Raw genomic sequence first — 18,450 nt, forward strand, 5'->3', positions numbered from 1 at the left:
CACGCACACACTCTTTCCTGCAAGCGCACGCGCGACGTGGCGCGCGCTCACACACTATACGCGCACACACTGCACGCACACACAAGTGGGGCCTGAAAATCTGTCAATTTCTGCCGTGTGGTCGGTCACGTGACCTCCTCCTCCGTGGAGTGGATGGAGATGACTCTCCACGTCAGCCTACGTCTCCCAATTTCTGCTTAGCGAACCTGCTTCAAAGAGGCAAGAGGCACGGCGCTTCAGAGCCATGTTCAGGGCGGTTATAGAGGAATCGTAGCCCAGCAGAGAGTTGTAGAAGTGGGTGAATACGATGATGGATTTTGACGAAAGGGTCCCCGTCGGATCGAACATGTATCTGCCCAGCTGCACGTATTATGTGTCGGCGGGCGCTGATTTCTCCGGTCTTCCATCGTTTTTGTCCCAGACCCCGTCCACCCGCCCCATGACATACTCCTACTCCTCTAACCTCCCGCAGGTTCAACCCGTCAGAGAAGTGACATTCAGGGACTATGCAGCCATTGATGCATCCGGTAAATGGCCGCACCGGGGGAACTTGCCTCAGTGCTACCCCAGCGCGGAGGACATGGTACACCGGGACTGCCTGTCAGCTCAATCCGCCGTCGTAGGGGACATGTTCGGTAAAAGCAGCCCAGCAGCCGCCGCTGCCGCATACCACCACCACCACCACCACCACCACCACGCGAGTGCTGGCTCCGCTGCTACCAATTTCTATGGGAATGTGGGCAGAAATGGAGTGCTGCCGCAAGCTTTCGACCAGTTTTACGAGACGGCGTACGGGAACGCGTCGGAGAGCTCCTCCGCGAATGGCTACTCAGGGGACAAAACGGCGACCAAGCCTCCCGGCTCCGTGCAGGAGGAAGCGCCATCGTGCCCGGACAGCGAGTCGAAGGAGCAGCGGGATGAAACGAGCAGCCCGGAGTTGTCTTCCGGCAACAATGAGGAGAAAACCGGCGGCAGTAGTACGTATTAAAGTCAGCGCCTCGGTTATGAGAGAAAGTTTGCAATCTTGCGCGCCGCTGTTAAAAATTTTATATGCTGTTTTATAAGCATATAAGGTTTATAGAGGGCCTGCAGACCCCCCACCCCCTTCCCACCCCCCAACAAAACTTTGTTATAAACTGCAGGATCACGTGTTTGGAGTTGAAATTGGCCGTGAAAGACACCAAGGCGGATATTTTTCTGTAAAACTCCCCGATGTTTACCAATATATATAATATATATATAATATATATAATATATTACCAATATATATATATATATACCCAGTAATGCCCAGCAATGAGTTGCTATACAGATCCGCGTTGATTATATCCACTTATTATGACCGTGCTTGTTTCACGGGTTCTTAGCGTTAAAAAGACCCCTTGCATGTAATTGAGGGTGGTGCCTTTGGTTTAAGGTTTAGCACACACGAGGTCTTATGTTAAAGCTAGCATGGAGCTGCTGTTCCTACTTGTACATTTCCCCTTTATTTGCTCTGTAAAAAACAAAAAACAAACAAACCAAAAAAGCTTTCACGTAAAACTCAATGCAGCAGAGTCTCATTTACCTGCGTCTACCAGAGGCGTCTACTTTAAAGTGAACTTGTTGTTTTCACTTGCTAGTAAAGGTCAAAGCCCAAGTGTATTGTCTAGCGAGCCAGCAGCGAATGGCTTGGTAATCTTTCCAGTGTAATATAATATCAGTATATATGACACTTGAAAGGTTGAAATGGGAAATATGTTATTAATGCTTCATGTTCAGGAAATCCTCTCATGCGTAATCTGGGCGACATCCCACCCGTATAAATCTCTTTCTGTAAAATAGTCACGGCTAATTTGAAGTGTTTAGATTTTCTGTGACGCCTGTATTTCTTCTTCTCCCTCTTCTATTTTTGTGGCTTTCAGGTGGACAGAGGACCCGGAAGAAAAGATGCCCTTATTCCAAATATCAAATCAGAGAACTTGAAAGAGAATTCTTTTTCAGTGTGTACATAAACAAGGAGAAGCGGCTGCAACTGTCTCGGATGCTCAACCTGACCGACCGACAAGTAAAGATCTGGTTTCAGAACCGTCGCATGAAGGAGAAGAAACTAAACAGAGACAGATTACAATATTATACGTCCAATCCTCTGCTTTAGGGGGGTCGGGGAGAAGACGGCCACAGCTCCATTAGTCCTCTGCTTGTGGGACTGGTTACGTTTACAGACTGACTGACTCGCCTGGCTGTGTCTCTCCCCGTGTACATTGTGTACCACATTGGCCGCAGCAGCAGCAGCAGCACTGCTCGATGGTTAATTTCAAGTTCGAGGACAACAGTATCTTGTGATCTGCAATACTCAAACAAAGAGGGAGTACGAACAGAGGGGGTCCGCGGACTTTGATTTCGCTCCTCATTGTCTCACTTTTGAAAATGTAGATTTTTTGACATCGCCAAGACTGTGTTTGCGAAGGCCTTGTTCATAATGTGACCTAAGACGCTTCATTTTCCTTTCGCGCGAGAAAAAAAAAGAAAAGAAAAAAAGACGTAATGAATTGACTGATCTAGTGTATTTTGTATTCAAAAGATCTGATTTTTTTTCTCCTGTTTTTCAAATCAGAAAACTTGTGGATTTAGGCTGATGGTGAATATCTTGCCAACCGAATCTATATTGGTGTGACCAAATAATGAATCCGACGGATGACAATGATGTGGGTTTTTTCTTGTTTTGTGTGCTTATTTATTTTGTAGCCTCTCGTTTACCATCTTACTTTGATGCCACGGCTATCCAAGCTAAAATCGGTTAATACACGCTGACTACTGGGATCCCATGTTGTAGTCTGAGCTGACCTCAAAACGAGCTTTTGTCGTATTTTCTGTGCCCTGCAAACCAAGGATTAGCATACTAATTTTGTATTTTGCGTATCTTTCAATTTCCAAATCAATTCTAAGATGTCTCTTTTGATTTTATCAATCCAGTATTAATAATCCAGGTCGATGGGTCCGTGTGGATTTGCACTGAGGTACACGCCCCGAGATGTTCACAACAGGTAACCTTACGCGGTGGGCCCCTTCGTTTTAAACAAGATTTTCAGTTCACGATTCTTGAATCTTGACAATTGTCGTTTAAATAAAACAGAAAAAAAGAAGAGAAAAAGAAAAATGAAGATTAAAAAGATTAATTTTTAATCTTAATTTTTACCGTCAGGGCGAGGCTGGCCAGGATGATCACACTGAATTTAACTGCTTGGTCTGCCCGAAATATTGTATCATTATATTTCCAAATAATAAAAAGTGGAATATTACCGAAAATCAACTTGACTTGTATTTTGTCAGTGACTTTGCTTTTTCAATGTGTGTGTGTATGTATATATGTATATATATATATATATGTATGTATATATGTATATATCTCACACTTACAGCGCAATCACAGTGAGCTACCTACAGGTATGAAACAAAACAACGGAAACAATGACTTTCAGTGAATTTAAAGGCTGAAATACGAAATATTAACCAAACAGTCGCACTCTCTACCACACTACTGCAGATTAAACTCCTCCTGTGTGAATGAAGCAAAATCAATAAATCATTAAATAAATACCCAACAATTCAGAGTCTTTGCCAGCTGTGTGCTTAGATAGGTAACACAAATATACAAATATAAAAACAATAATAAACCTGAATCGATACTTAAATTATGTTTGTGCTGCTGTGCTCTCCAAACATTTTTCAGTCTCCCTTGCTGTATTTTGAGTTATATAACATATTTTGCAATTCTTGCATTCCATCTAAAGGAAATCATTGTTACTGAATCTTTGCAGATAGCTTATAGGTCACCTTTTATCTGTCACAGTCATATTTATTGTTGCCAGCATATTGCACCATACTTTATTCTCGAATCTTTTCTCTCTGCTTGTGTCTGTCCGTGTGCGCAAACTGTCATTTTGCTGATTGGCTTTGGGAACCCTCTCCAACTGGAGTCTCCTTTGGCGAGGGTCGCCATATTTGCTGTTGTTATCGCTGTGTTTATGGGAGCTAGCCGCAGCGCATTGGCGTTCATATATGACAGTCAAAAGGGCCATAAACTCAGGGAGAGAGGCTGAAGTTTATGGTTGCCTCTCGCTGCCATAGTCCGGCCTTGCCTTGCGCATCCTTTACTGCGCGCTGGAATTCCGTCCCTAATTACGGGACATCCTCCCCGTTGCCGCATCAACGCGGCCATAAAAGCTGTCTGAGAGTCTGGAGCATTTGTACAATTGGAGTGCAGTGCAATAAACCGTCTGAGACCCAAGGTTATTAACTGTGTTACCAAGGAGGCGACAGCAACGACAGGCAGAGGACGGATAGGAAAAGCTTCTGCTCGCTCGCTGCACCGGCTTCATTTGAGAGGCTTTTCCCTGTAGCGTGGTTTATCCACTTCAAATCATTCCTGAGGAAAAGGCTGCACTTGGGATTGGACTCTCCTACCACCGGGCGGCGCTATTGGGACCAATGTCACGGCCCTGGATCTTTTGATCTCCAAACTCACCTTAAAAGCAAACAGGTAAAAGTCGCCCGGGAAGCCTGGACCTTGAATAGTTTTGCTCTGCACTAAAAAAAACCCAATTGTTCATTGCTTGAATTCTTGCCTTGCATGCAAGCCCTGTTAGTCCGAGATAAGAGCCTCTTTTTTTTTTAGTTTAGTTTCCACATTTTTCCTCTGGTGCCCAAAGGCTTACGCGCTAGAGAAAGTCTTCCTGGGGGCCCTAATAAGGCAGCACATCTGTGCCAAGGCTTCATGCTGCATGTGCTATTCATTTTGCTGGGCTAGAGCTTTTTAATGGTTGGAGTGTAGCATAGCCGCCTTGTACCTGGAGAGATCTGCAACCCCTCCCAAGTCTAACCACAAATGTTTTGTATTTCGGGAAACTCTGCCTTAATTATTAGACAAAGGTGGACACAGCTCGTACGTTAATGACACAAACTAGGCAGTGGGTGCTGGAAGGAAAACAAACGGTTTTATTTTTCACATACTAATGCAGCTCATCTTAAATCACAGTAGTCGCCTCTGTGATCATTCTTCTCCGTGCTCTTCCTCTTAAAGGAATCCATTAAAATCATTTGACGTCGTTCCAAAACACACAATTCCCTGTCTACGTGCCAAAGCTGTGATTAAAAAGGTCGATTTGATTGCGATAGGGCAGCAATCGCGTCTCCTTTTCCTTCCTGTAACAGACACTATAGGGCTGAGGTTTGAGGCTATTCTGTATCAGTCCAAGTGGCGAGTGGCTATTCTAAACCCTAATGCGTGTGGACCCAGTCTCTTTCTCTCTCTCTCTCTCTCTCTCTCTCTCTCCTTTGTCTCTCGTGAAAAATAAATGCTTCCGCTTGGACGTAATAAAACGCCGCGTTATTGTTCATAACTGCACTCGGGACGAACATGATACGATTCAAACGGCCTCTTCGGCCACGATTATATGGGCCTGATCAAAGCCAGTGGTCAGACTAAACTGTGTTCAGGATATAATAGCCGGGCAGCTGTGAAAATGAAGATTTAATAGCTACAATTAATAACTGCAACACAACGGTATCGATAGGCCCCCATGCCACTACAACATCATGAAGTGTGCGGGCCAAAACACTTTAATACCAGGCACACATAATTAATTGAGGTATTTGGTTTCCCTGTTGGCTCATGTGTCCCACGTGCAACAGGCCACTGTGGGGACAAGCGCACATGATTTTAAACCTATTGTTGTTCGTTTAGCTGTGTCACTGGGCTAACAGTGTTGTGGTTCATTTTATGTTTTGGGGGAAATTTTACAAACGGACACAAACGCTCCGGCCGCTCACGGCCTTTATTCTGAAATCTCAAAACGCCTTTTAAAAAAATACAATTCCATAATAGATCATTTTCTTCTCAAATTGGCCATTGCATTATATTCTCATGCGCATAAATAACCCGCATCCAGCCTCAGTCATTTAAGTAATTTGAAGTATGCTCGCACTGAGCAGCAGCGATTGACAAACGTCCGCCGTGACTCGGTAAAACTCCAAGTCAGTGTACATATAAATGACAGAAAACCTAAATGGGCTCAATTTATGAATAACTCCCGAATTTCCTCTTTTTTTTTCTTTCTTTCTTTCTTTCTCTCTGTTTTTTTATTTTTTTGCAAAACAAACTGGGGGGGTGTAAGGGCCACCTGGGCCTGGTAATGGCAAAGCTGGCCAAGATTAACTTCAACCTGGAGACAGAGCAATGGAGTGCACATGGCCAAGGACACGACAAGATGGAAGGAGAGTTTTATTGTGGACCTTATTGCCCCAAATTGGACAAACTGGATGGCTTGTGAATGTGGAAGCTTTATGTCGGCTTTACTGTGGCGCAAAGGGACTTTTCCCTCACAACAACGTGATCAATATTTTGGCAGATTAACGAATGTAAATTTGCGTATTGAAGTCCGCTTTGAGGTTTTTTTTTTGAATGTTTGTAAGAAAGGAATCCAAACAGCGTAGTGCTGCATGGTGATATCATTTGTAGCGTTTGAGCAAAAGCACACGCAGGCTTGACCTTTTTACATGTTGCCCGTAATGATTGCTTGGATACAATTAAATACATTCTATATTTTGCGTTTTTGGAAAAAAAAAAACAGACAAAGAGCATAGTTATTGCGTTGTCTAATTTGAAATTGATAGATTGAAAAAACATGTGTTCATGTTCTTAGTGTAAAATTTAAAATTATATGGACACAGGATTTATATAAAATTAAGTGCCTTCAGAGGCTTTGTTGGATGGAAAGTAGAATGACAGGGAATTTTAGAAATTTGGTTTTTAAATGATTTAATTATTTTAATTATTTTTCTATGTATTTGTGCATTCTTCAGTTGCGTTCAGACCCATCGACAATGTGTTTTCTTTGTCACGCAGCACTGCTTTGTTAATCTTCGCGAATTTTCCAAGAATTTAATATTTGCCCAAACTCTCAAGTGAAAAGTGATTTTGCTACAAACATGTACAAAGTGACTTAGAACAGTACAACTAAACGATCCGGACTAAAATGAAAATATGAACTTTTCAGAGGCATTATCTTCCGCATGTTTGATAGCAATCACTATATCTGTAGGCAACAATATTCCAAACACTTCTGTTTTTATTGCAGAGGAGCTCAGACTTGCTTTGGGCTGCAGGATGGACAACATAAAACAAGACATTTTGCCAAAGGCGCATTCTCCCTACAGTCAAAAAGACTTTATTACCGTTAAGCTTTGTCTTGTGTCTTTGTTGATGGGTTTCAGAAGGCTCACACGTTTTAAATTGATCTGACACCTTAAAGCCACACCGGCTTAAAGCGAAATTGTATAATAAATTGTATTATTTGCTTATATTTTCCCACTTACATCACTTTTATCGTTCAGGGGCTTGGCAGGTTATACATATAGTACGTCCTACTGTCCTGTATAGCTAAGCGTTGTGCTAACATTTGATTTGCATTGCATTTGTTGGAAAGTGGAAGTCAGTGCTTCAGGCCTTTGTGTACTTGTGCAATGGAAATAATGCTTCCAAAGCTTTTCTAAAGAACACATGCACGAATTACACAATTCAAAGACAGATGTTTTAAAACTTCTGAATCGTGTTGCACCTCGTCACTTCAAGGTAGCGCATAAGGAGAGGTGAGGCACTGATTGCTGTGCTGTCTTCTTTCTCTGCCTCAGCTCCAAGATGGATATCGTTACGTAGCCCCAGAGTGGGAGGGACTGCCCATCTTCCAGCTTTTCCATTGGTTTCACAGTCTGCTCGGCGGAGAGGGGGTGCCTCTAATCATATCCAGCATGTTTTGCACAAGAAATGTCAGCCAGAAAGGGCTACCTTCTCTCTTCGCCAAAATACACCACAATAATGTCATGTTCGGACAGCCCGTCAGGAAATGCGTTTCTAGTGGATTCTCTGATCAGTGGCCGCAATGAGAGCGGCGGAGGTCACTACACCGGGAGCGCACTGTGCGTGCCTCACAGCACTGCCACAGAAGTGCCTTACGGACTACACAACTATGGATACTTCCCAGGTATGGGTAAGCGGAGCGAGGTGGGTCCACAAAACGTGGTTTCCGCCTCGGGCGCTTACATGTCCACCATGGAAATGTGGATGGACGCACAGAGGTCATGTCGGATGGACCAAGATCACCCGGTAGGTCCTCAGGTCGCGCCCTGCTCGTTCCCGCAAAATATAAAGGAAGAGAGCACCTACTGCCTGTACGAGCAGGCGAAGTGTCCTAAAGCCTCCACCGCAGAAGATCTCACATATTCAAGGTTAACTGGAGCCGGCCAAGGGTCGAGTTCTTGTACAGTTACCGATGGCGGCGGCGGGGGCTCAGTGCCTGTGCCGGGCTACTTCCGCTTGTCTCAGACGCACGCACATTCTCATAAACTTTACAACTCCAGCGGCCCCCAGTCGAACCCTTCCCATTCCCATTTTGGCCTACACCCCACTGCTCCAGCTCGCTTCCACACACCTCCAACCTCGACTTCTGCTCCAGCCACGGCACAGGAGGGGAGGAACACCGAGGGGCCCGTGTCCTCGGGAAACGCAGACCTGCAGCCTCACGCTGCGACTGGGACCGAGGAGGCACGCGACTCCTCGGATGGAGACGCCTCGTCAGCTGAAGAAACAGAGGAGAACCACAAAGAGAGAGCAGTACAGTCTAATAAAGGTAATGTCACGGTTCGTCTGCGCACTTTTGTTTTGTTAGCGTTCAGTTAGAGTGGGGCTTTTTAATGACACCTGTCAAGTTTTATTTTACTGGTCAGGGTGAGGTGACAGTGAAGACACAGGTCTGTAAACACTGCTTTTGCATATCTCGTTGTTTCTTATGCTATAAAGACAAGATTCTGCGGGAGGAACGCCCTTAAATAAGCGTGCATTTTTTCATGAATAGACAGAAATTGTACTGCGTAAAATTAAAAGAGAGAAGCAGTGATTATGAAGGCAAATTTAATTTTGCCTGATTATACAAACCTACAGAGTGACATGAAACTCTTTATTGTCGTTAAACAAGCACAACAAATTTAATAATACAAACCTACAGAGTAATATGAAATGAAGTACTTATTATACGATGCACGTTAAATACCTGCAGCTTTATCCAGTGTTGTTTTTTTGTTGTTGGCTGCTGCATAAAAAAGGGCCTAAATTTATTATTTAGGCTTTTATGTTTTTCCAGTGCTATAACGTTTCTGTAATTTGCATCCATCTATGATAGCAGCATAATGTTTGTGTCCCTGTTTACGATTGGCGGAAAATTTTGCATATGTTGCTATAACGTCAACTGCAAGTCTGATGAATCTAACAAAGAAACTATACTTTCCGCATCAAACACACACACACACACACACACACACACACACACACACACACACACACACACACACACACACACACACACACACACACACACACACACACACACACACACACACACACACACAGAGTAATCCTTTCATTTCGTACTTATAATCAGAAACATTTATGACTTGGTTTATAACACTCTTATACTCTGTTAATATGCAGCTAATGTTAAGTCTGTTTTACTCTCCACGTGTTTTATTATAAGGTCACTCATTATCTATTTAGATAATGTCAAGTTTTCAAATGCAGTTCATCAGTAAACTCTTACATCCACATTTTAACACGTCATAAAACATTTATTAAATGCACTGCTTACCAAATATAGGGAATTTAAGGTAAAGTGTTGCCTGTTGTTTTAATATGAGCGCAATGCAAACATATAGATTTAAAAAAAAACTATGCTCTTTGTCTGCCTTTCTCTCTTACACACAGTGGAGTTTCTCATGTTTACAGTGCGTAAACCCGTTTATTTACCATTTTCTTTAGGAGACACAAAAAGTGAAAGCACGGCCAACTGGCTGACAGCAAAAAGCGGCCGTAAGAAACGTTGTCCATACACCAAGCACCAGACACTAGAGCTGGAGAAGGAATTCCTCTTCAACATGTACCTGACCCGAGAGCGCCGCCTAGAGATCAGTAAAAGCGTCCACCTGACGGACAGACAGGTCAAAATCTGGTTCCAGAACCGCAGGATGAAGCTGAAGAAAATGACGAGGGAAAACAGGATCCGGGAACTCACCTCCAACTATGGATTTTCGTGATGAACGAGAGAATCACGATGACACAGGAGAAGTAAAATAAAATGTAAAAACAAGATATATACACAGCAAAATCTCCAGTGTTAAATTAACACTGGAGAGTGTCTATATGGGTCCACACCTCTGAGTGTTAAATACAACACTGTTGAGTGTTAAATTAACACTTTTGACAGTGTTATATGTTTAAAAGTAACCTAGTCAGTTTTGAAGATTAACAATGGCTAACACTGAGCAGTGCTGATTTTCTAACACTGGAATATTTCTAACATTTTGAGTTATTTTCCAAACATATAACACTGTCAAAAGTGTTAATTTAACACTCAACGGTGTTGTATTTAACACTCAGAGGTGTGGACCCATATAGACACTCTCCAGTGTTAATTTAACACTGGAGATTTTGCTGTGTAGGTGAAATAAATTACATTCACCACCCCACACCTCCTTGTCCACACAAAGACTCGTTTTACCGTGGGGTGCAGCGTCCTTTAATTTCCAAACACGCTTAATGTCAACGAAACGTCCTCTGTGAGCTACTGAGAAAAAGGAAAAAAGGATCATCTGAATGTTTTTGACTCTGTTTTTACCCCTGATTGTGTTTTTCTTTTTTATATTTTCTTTTTATATTGTTGATCCGACACCTCCGTCGTATGTTTGGGTAGTGTCCTCAGTGCAGTTAAATCAGTGCAGTGAACACCCCCCCCCCCCCCCCCCCCCCACACACACACACACGCACGCATACATGCACACACACATGGACCTGCGCCCTGGAAAGTGACGGGGCAAATCATCTTATTCATCTAAATTTTTAGAAATAATTTTGAAAAAATATTTAATTTTCAAACTGCATGATAAGAAGTTTTTATTTTATATATTTTTATTTTTTCGAAGCAAATTTAAACCAATCTGGAATATAATGCCCTTATATAACCAGGGAGAAATGACAAAGAAAATCCTTCACCCTGTGACCATTAAATGTAGTACTATAAGTCTAAACTATGTATGAGCTGAATGTATAAATTGGAACTCCGTTCGCGTTGAGGGCGTTTACACGAAAACAGTTTGCAAAGTGAAGGAGGAATGTTCCTTTTTGTATATTTCTGTGTACATATGACAATGTGTTTTTTGTGTAATGCTTAATAAATTATCAGCTCGCACTGAACCGAAGCCGTTTGAATTTTTTCTGTGTTCGTGTATGTTTTTCTATAGAAGGAGACAGGGACAGAGAGAGGCTGGAGGGGGAAATAAGCCTTTAAAATGTAAAGTTCAAAAATAACAGAGGCTCCTACACTTGATATTCCTTCTTTATTAATTTTTTTCGAGTGTGTGTGTGTGTTTGTAGCAGCTGAGCAACAAACTGTTTCTAAGCACTACTGCACTGGCCATCGGAAATAATTAAGATATTAGGCTATAAGCCGTCTAGCTGCATACCCAGCCGGCTATTGTAGAGTTTTATGACTGGCTGGTATATGAGCTTTCTCCCTCTCCTCTAAGAGCTGCTTCAGTCGTGAGAGAGTCTTTCGGACGGAGAGGAGGCCCGGCTCACAGCTAGAAAACTGAACTATGCAAACACACTGTGGATAAAACACGATTTCTGCTCAAGTCTGGGAATAACTGGGATTAACGCGAGGATCGCGGTAAGTTCATTCATTGCTGTAAATTTGTCCATTTTGCGCCTTGTTGCAGCGGGTTCACTGGAGTGCATACAGCCCATCAAACACTGTTGTGGCTTTCTCAGTACATTTTTTTGAACACATGATGACCGAAACGACGACCACGGTGCATTATGAACTGGCTGGCTGTGCTTTCTCTCGAGGCCCGGATCGACTGTCGAGTGGTTTAGGTAGTTTCATGTTGTTGGGGTCCATTTCTAACTCTGCAACATGAAACTGTCTTAATTGCCCCAGTTACATACATCGAAACCGAAAGTGAAGCAAATCTGGGTGATAAAGAGGGTGAGATTTTCTTTTTTTAAAAGTGGGGAGCGGTGTGTTGGTGACACGTTACAAACCTTCCTATGTGGAAATCAGGGAGGGGTGGCTGGCTGTTGTGTACAAGCTCAACCTGTCTTCCGTAGTGCTTTCTTTGGAGTCCTCCACTTGCTTTGCTTTCCTTCTTCTTTCTTTCTCTTGCTAGAATACGTCTGAATGGGAACGTGTGCTGAATATCAACGTGATCAAAGCTGAGTTGCATTATACATTGTGGACTTGGGATTAAGGGTAAAGCCGTGAGTGTTTTTCGTGAGTAGTAGTGACGCAGACACGCCAGACAAGGCCTCGGTTACGACCACTGCAGTGGAGGGGAAGGGGAAGGTGAATGGGGCAACAGCGACCTCCGTGGGCAATGAGACCGGATGCTTCCACTGCGCAATAGTGGCTCAGACAAAAGGAGGGGAAGGGCTTTATGGTGATATTTAGATCCGCCAGACAGGCTGTTATCTGCAGAGGCAAAAGAAGTGAATAGCCCCTGCGGTAAACTGAGTGAAAAAACACCCTGATTTAGGTTTACAGCCTTAGAGCCATTGGCATAGTGCCGTCTTTTCCTGCTCTGAAGGTGTTTGTCTATTCGAACTTTTAGTGCACAAATAGGCGCACAGCCGCTCCTTTCCCCCTTCGGCTTGTTTGATGTCTAGCCAAATATTGTGCAAGTACCAGCGAAGTGATAGCCCGCATCTAGAAAGCAAATTATGGACACCTTGTGCATTCTTTTGTGTTCCTCTTTTAGATGCATCAGCAGAGAGCAGATAATTTCTACGTGTTGAATTGCCTGTGGCCTTGTGGGGGAGTTGGCCAAGCTCTCACTTTATTTGCGGGTAATAAAAAAAAAAAAACGGGCATGCAGTATGTGAAAACTCAAGGTTGCTACTTTGAAACCTGCAGTAGTTAAATTCGCAGATTTAGGATTTACTGGACACGACAAGCTTAGGCTTACAGCACCATGTTTTTAAAAACACAAATAAATTCTGTGTTAAGCTCTATATGGGAAAAAACCTGAAAATACAGCATATTAAATGTATCCTGGTGCAGGACATTCCCCGCGCCATTTCTTTTTAAAAGGGGGAAACCACAAACACCACATTGCATTTATTCTTAGCTGCATATAAGAGTAAAGTTACACCGACGCCCTGGCACCTAGCTGGTATTACAGATAATTTGTTGATGGTAGTGATGATACAGGCGTATACTAAGTGATAACGGCGGTGTAAATAATAAACGGGTTAGAATGGGGCTCTGGTATTTTTTAAAATAATAATTACATATATTATTTATTAGTTAACCACTTCTATAATTTCTAAAGTTTTGGCCAGCGTGTTTGAATCCAGCGGATTATTTCAAATTAGCAAAAAAATATGCATTTAATTTATTTTTATTTTCGCTGTTCTTCTTAAAAACCAAACACACACACACACACACACACACACACACACACACACACACACACACACACACACACACACACACACACACACACACACACACACACACACACACACACTGCTTCACGGCACGATATGTTTATATTTGTCAAGAAACAAATATATATATTATTTATATATTATTAAATTAATATATTATTAAATTCTATTACAGCGTAACTGATAAATCCACTAAAAATGCTCAAATAAGAAACCCTGTTATTATTCTTTTAAAAAAATGTAATTTACAAAAAAAAAAATTGAAAAACAAAACATTCTTTCAATTCTCCAGAAATAACGACACGTTTATTGATGTAGTTTTACATAGTTAATTTAACACTATAGCTTTGTTGAGAAAAAATACTCAAACTCCTGCAGAAGCGTTCATTTCATGGAAACTTCGTGTATTGTAATGAGGTTAATTAGGCGCCAGAGACTTAGTTCCAGCGTGTACAGTGACCTGACGTAGGCAGGAAGCTTGATTGTGGTAGAAAAATAACCCTACACGAGAATTCTCCATGTAGCCTGCGCTTAAGGTTTAACTCACATAGGAATACAACGTTTACAGTTTTTTCTGATTGCTTAAGCACATTTTTTGTAACTATTGGCTAATTTTGCAAAACTCTTCACACAAATAAGAAAACCTGTCACCCAATCATCAAAACATTGTAGTTCTCTTGCAAAAGCAAACACAGCTAGATTAACTCTTCACACCTTCGTAAAAATGGTGTTTCCGTATCAAACAGTACACACAAGCCATCATCTACTAAGCACACAATGCGCCAACTGCACACTGATGGTATGAATACAAAACACATCTGGCTTTTGCTTTCTCTGCGCACAAGGTAGGCTATGTCAGTTTGAGCTCATACTTCTGTCATAGATCCATAAGCATAGAGGGATCCAAACTTCAAGTACTGGTGTTTATTCAAACACATCAAAACAAACACAAGTGTTTATTTCCAAGTATAGGATTATTTGCAATCGCCATAATGACTATATGGGTTACTTGGTCTGCAGTGAACATGCTTCCTCTGCCCCAGCATCTGGTCATCTAGCAATTCTGTAAAGTAACAATTTCAGTATTTTTACATCAATGGTATTGGTGTATTTCTCATTGGCATATGGCAGTGCTACAAATCTTTGTGCGAAGTGACTGTACTAACCGATTCTCATTTCAAGATGTCCTTATGGTACTTGCTACAGTGTAGCGGCTTGAGTTAGGCTGGACCCGTTGGCCAGCTACCCTCAGGGTCATTCCACGGTTGATGACATGGTCCACTATTGTAACTCTGATGTCATCAGCAATTCTATTTCTTACTCTTCCTACCCTTCCTCTCCCCCTTCCTCGTCTTCCTCTTGCTCCTCCTTGTCCTTGTCGTCCTCTTCATCCTACTTCTTCACCTCCACGTCCTCTTCCTCGGCCTCCTCTACTTCTCACTCTTTCTGCTCCCTCCATTGTACTCCGCACACACAGCTTACCTGTATTATAGTGCTTAGGCTGATTGCAAAGTGAACTAATTATCTAAAAAAGTTTTCACATGTGAAAGTGTGCCAGACAGTTGGCAAATTAGTGTTAATGATAGCCATACATGTGTATACTTTTGCTAGGAGTGTGTTGGAAATTTGGTAATTGAGTGTTGTGCAGTGAATTGTGCCTACAGTTTTGCAAAGTGTGTGTTACAAAATTGCAAACTGAGTGCAAAGCAGTTTTTGTGCTTTTAGTTTTGCAAACTCAGTGAGTGGTTTTGCTATAAGTCTGAATAGTTTTAGAGATTGTGCTACAGGAATCACAGTTAGGGTTTAAGCATTCAGAAAAAACTGTAACTGAAAACTACTCAGCCTCATAATAGACTTAAGTATGTTTCATTATTGGCTAGCTTTTTGCGCCTATGATATGTATTTAATGCTTTAAGCTGTAGCAAAGAAAAACCTGCAGAGGAAAGCGTATGGCCTGTGAGGGGAGAAAAACTGTTATAAAGTGTTATAAAAAACGATTCATAATTCACTAGATAGTCTTATTCAGATCATTGAGCTGCAAAGTTTCTGTGATGTGGTGCTGTTTAAAATGCGTTTTGGTGAGCAGCGATCGTAGGGTGCTTACGTGTCCTATAAAATGTCTCGTAAAAGAAGGCTTCCAAATACATTTTGTATCGTTTTGGATAACCGAGAGGGGATTGGAACGGCAGCAAGTGCCAATAAGAAGGAGCCCGGTGTCATTTATTTTATTCATTCATATTTTTCATCTCGCATAGTGGTTCCTGCTCAAATCTTGATAATTCTTAAAAAGTCGAAGTTGTTATAGGAGAGAGGGTGAGTATTTAATGACCGTAGGGATTGATTTATCCTTTATTGTTCAGCCTTATGATCACGTGTGTCTGCTACCCAATGGCATGGCAGCCTGTCTCCCCATTACTTTCCCACTGTAGTTCTCCGTGGAGCGAAGTTGCTACTTGATTTCTCCACATTGTTATTTTGTGAGGCTGGGTTTACTGCGTGTGTATGTGTGTGTGTGTGGTGTGTGTGCGCGTCTCGCTTTTGCATGCATCCGCTGTATGACTGTGTACATGTGAAAGTGTAATTTTTCTGCCATGTCGACATCTGGAACGCTCACTAGTTACTACGTCGATTCCCTCATTCTCCCCGAGAGCGAGGAGCTCTCTGTGCCGAGGTACACCTCCGGTCCTGGGCTCCAGCACGCCAGGCAGCATGCCTCCATCAGCGACCACAGCGAGGTCGGGACTTGCACCTTCCCATCCAAGCCCCAGGTATTCGGGCCGTCTTGGAGCCACGTCCCGGCTCAGTTTCCAGCCACCGTCTCCTCTGTGTATCATCCCCACTACGGGCATCCCCAAGGCCCAGTAGGTGGAGATACAGATGGCCGGTATCAATCCTGGCTTCTGGAGCCCATGTCCGGTTCCCTGCCGTTGACCGGATTACCGACGACCCATCACTACGGGATCAAACCGGAGGGACTGGGGGCGCGGGCTGAAGGAGGGCTGCCCGGATCCCACACGGCTCTGCTGCTCTCTGAATACGCCAATGGCACCGTGGCGTCAGCATCACCCGTGGAAAAGGACGAACTCTCCGTCCAGGCAGGGGATTTGAGCGGAGAGGGGGAAGAGAAACCGGGCCTGGATCCAAGTAAGTCAAAGCAGAGTCTTTTATGTCATTTGCACAACATGAAGCTGTGAGGATTGGGGTGCCTTATGGGGGTGCGCGTCCTAACAGATGCCATTCTGAACGTGCCATTTCCTTATGGGGGGCTGTTAATAGCCCAGCTCACATTGCTGTATTAGATAACCTCTTGCAGCCTTTAAAGTGAGCGTGAGCAGCGAGGGAGGCAGAAGGGACAAAACATGGACGGGGAGCTGTAGAGCTGTGGATATAGCAGAATTTAGAGGCGCACATCCGCTTTTACGCTTTTACTTTATTTGTATTTTATATATATATATATATATATATATATATATATATATATATATATATATATATATATATATATATATATATATATATATATATATATTTGGTTAGTCAGAAGTTCAGGACCTCACACCAGTGTCGCACCCCACTCTTTTCAGATAACCCAGTGTCCAACTGGCTCCACGCGAGTGCCACAAGAAAAAAGCGCTGTCCGTACACCAAGCACCAGATCCTGGAGCTGGAGAAAGAGTTCCTCTTTAACACCTACCTGACCAGAGACCGTAGGTACGAGGTGGCGAGGCTGCTAAACCTCACCGAAAGACAGGTTAAAATTTGGTTTCAGAACCGCAGGATGAAGATGAAGAAGTTCAATAAAGACGGCGCACCGAAAGACGAGTGACTGAACCTTAGACAAAAGCAGCATTAGACTGATAGCGAGCTTGATGTGTAAGAGCTCTTAACTCTGCTGGACCCTGTTTTTAAACAACATTGTCATATTGTTCTTAATAACAGCTATAGGGTTATTTGTCTTGTAAAAAACAAACAAACAAACAAACAAAAAAACAGCATGTTGGGCTTTAGTTTTTTGCAACTACCATTATATTGCACAGTTTTAACAGTGCACCCTCGTTTTTTTTTTAACTTGTTCTTTTCTCGTGCTGCTTTGAATTAATACCTCGTTAAAGTGTATTAGTTGGCCTTGCCCCTGTGCTTGTTTGTGTACGACTGTTTCTAGCTCTCTGTGTTCCGGATTGTAGCTATATTTGTTGTCTGTCTCAGAGCCAACTGAGCGTATAGTTTGTAAAAAAAAAAAGTATTTTATTGTTGTTTCTCTCTTACTATTAGGATAAGCCTTTGACTGAATTTGAATCTAACGTTAGAAACTGTAGGGAAAAACAGAGTAAAATAGGCGCATAAATACAAGGAACCTCCTGAGAACTCTTACGAAATTTCAGTATATATATGATAGGCTAGAAGTTGTATTACATAACATGATTGACTACCTATGTCTTTCAACTACCTACATACCTACATTGACCTTTGTTTTGCAGTGGTGGATTGTAATAGATTTGTTTGCATTACTGGATTCGTGTGACTGAATTTCAGGGAGTCATTTTCAAAGAGCGTAATATTTGTTAGTGAGTGCAAATGGAAGAAAACACTGTAGGCTAGCTACTCATTTTTAATACCTCGCGGTCGTGCTGACCGTCTGACTTTTGGTTCACAAATGTAATTTGTACTTTATTTATTGAATAAAACAAATTATATCTGCGACTACAAGTATCTTACATTCATATCTCACTGCACCCCCACGCCAGTCTGCATTTCATGCTTTCATAATATTTGAAATTCTGAATTCTTGGTACGCAAAAACAAACAAACAAAAAAGCCTGAGCTGGCGCTGGTTTGCGCTGCCAAAAGTTATGACACGTGAAAATACAGAAACAAAAAATAGAGTAATGATAATCAGTTATATTTGGATGATTGCATAC

The 18,450-nt window shown here is 42.4% G+C and overlaps 3 protein-coding genes across 3 annotated transcripts; all 3 read left to right on the forward strand.

Annotated features, from left to right (window-relative positions):
* The first annotated feature begins 117 nt into the window (after positions 1-117).
* hoxa11a (homeobox A11a) lies at positions 118-3,437 on the forward strand. The gene is made up of 2 exons (XM_080862379.1): positions 118-977; positions 1,905-3,437. The coding sequence occupies exons 1-2, from the start codon at positions 308-310 to the stop codon at positions 2,135-2,137; spliced, it is 903 nt and encodes a 300-aa protein (XP_080718505.1). The 5' UTR covers positions 118-307; the 3' UTR covers positions 2,138-3,437.
* A 788-nt stretch (positions 3,438-4,225) lies between these two features.
* Positions 4,226-11,297, forward strand: LOC308384548 (homeobox protein Hox-A10-like). The gene is made up of 3 exons (XM_080863074.1): positions 4,226-4,522; positions 7,672-8,666; positions 9,848-11,297. Exons 2-3 carry the CDS (start codon positions 7,805-7,807, stop codon positions 10,120-10,122), a joined length of 1,137 nt encoding a protein of 378 aa, XP_080719200.1. The 5' UTR covers positions 4,226-4,522; positions 7,672-7,804; the 3' UTR covers positions 10,123-11,297.
* A 715-nt stretch (positions 11,298-12,012) lies between these two features.
* On the forward strand, positions 12,013-18,232 carry hoxa9a (homeobox A9a). The gene is made up of 2 exons (XM_080864081.1): positions 12,013-16,675; positions 17,116-18,232. Exons 1-2 carry the CDS (start codon positions 16,123-16,125, stop codon positions 17,355-17,357), a joined length of 795 nt encoding a protein of 264 aa, XP_080720207.1. The 5' UTR covers positions 12,013-16,122; the 3' UTR covers positions 17,358-18,232.
* Positions 18,233-18,450: the final 218 nt, after the last annotated feature.

This window comes from Rhamphochromis sp. 'chilingali' (assembly GCF_963969265.1).
Source record: "Rhamphochromis sp. 'chilingali' genome assembly, chromosome: 17".
Taxonomy (NCBI): domain Eukaryota; kingdom Metazoa; phylum Chordata; class Actinopteri; order Cichliformes; family Cichlidae; genus Rhamphochromis; species Rhamphochromis sp. 'chilingali'.

Excerpts from the sequence above, each read along its gene's own strand:
- LOC308384548 (XM_080863074.1), top strand. The coding sequence starts at position 7,805 with ATGTCAGCCAGAAAGGGCTACCTTCTCTCTTCGCCAAAATACACCACA. Across the intron at positions 8,667-9,847 it reads AGCAGTACAGTCTAATAAAG|GAGACACAAAAAGTGAAAGC; the intron begins GTAATGTCACGG and ends CATTTTCTTTAG.
- hoxa11a (XM_080862379.1), top strand. The coding sequence starts at position 308 with ATGATGGATTTTGACGAAAGGGTCCCCGTCGGATCGAACATGTATCTG. Across the intron at positions 978-1,904 it reads GGAGAAAACCGGCGGCAGTA|GTGGACAGAGGACCCGGAAG; the intron begins GTACGTATTAAA and ends TGTGGCTTTCAG.
- hoxa9a (XM_080864081.1), top strand. The coding sequence starts at position 16,123 with ATGTCGACATCTGGAACGCTCACTAGTTACTACGTCGATTCCCTCATT. Across the intron at positions 16,676-17,115 it reads GAAACCGGGCCTGGATCCAA|ATAACCCAGTGTCCAACTGG; the intron begins GTAAGTCAAAGC and ends CACTCTTTTCAG.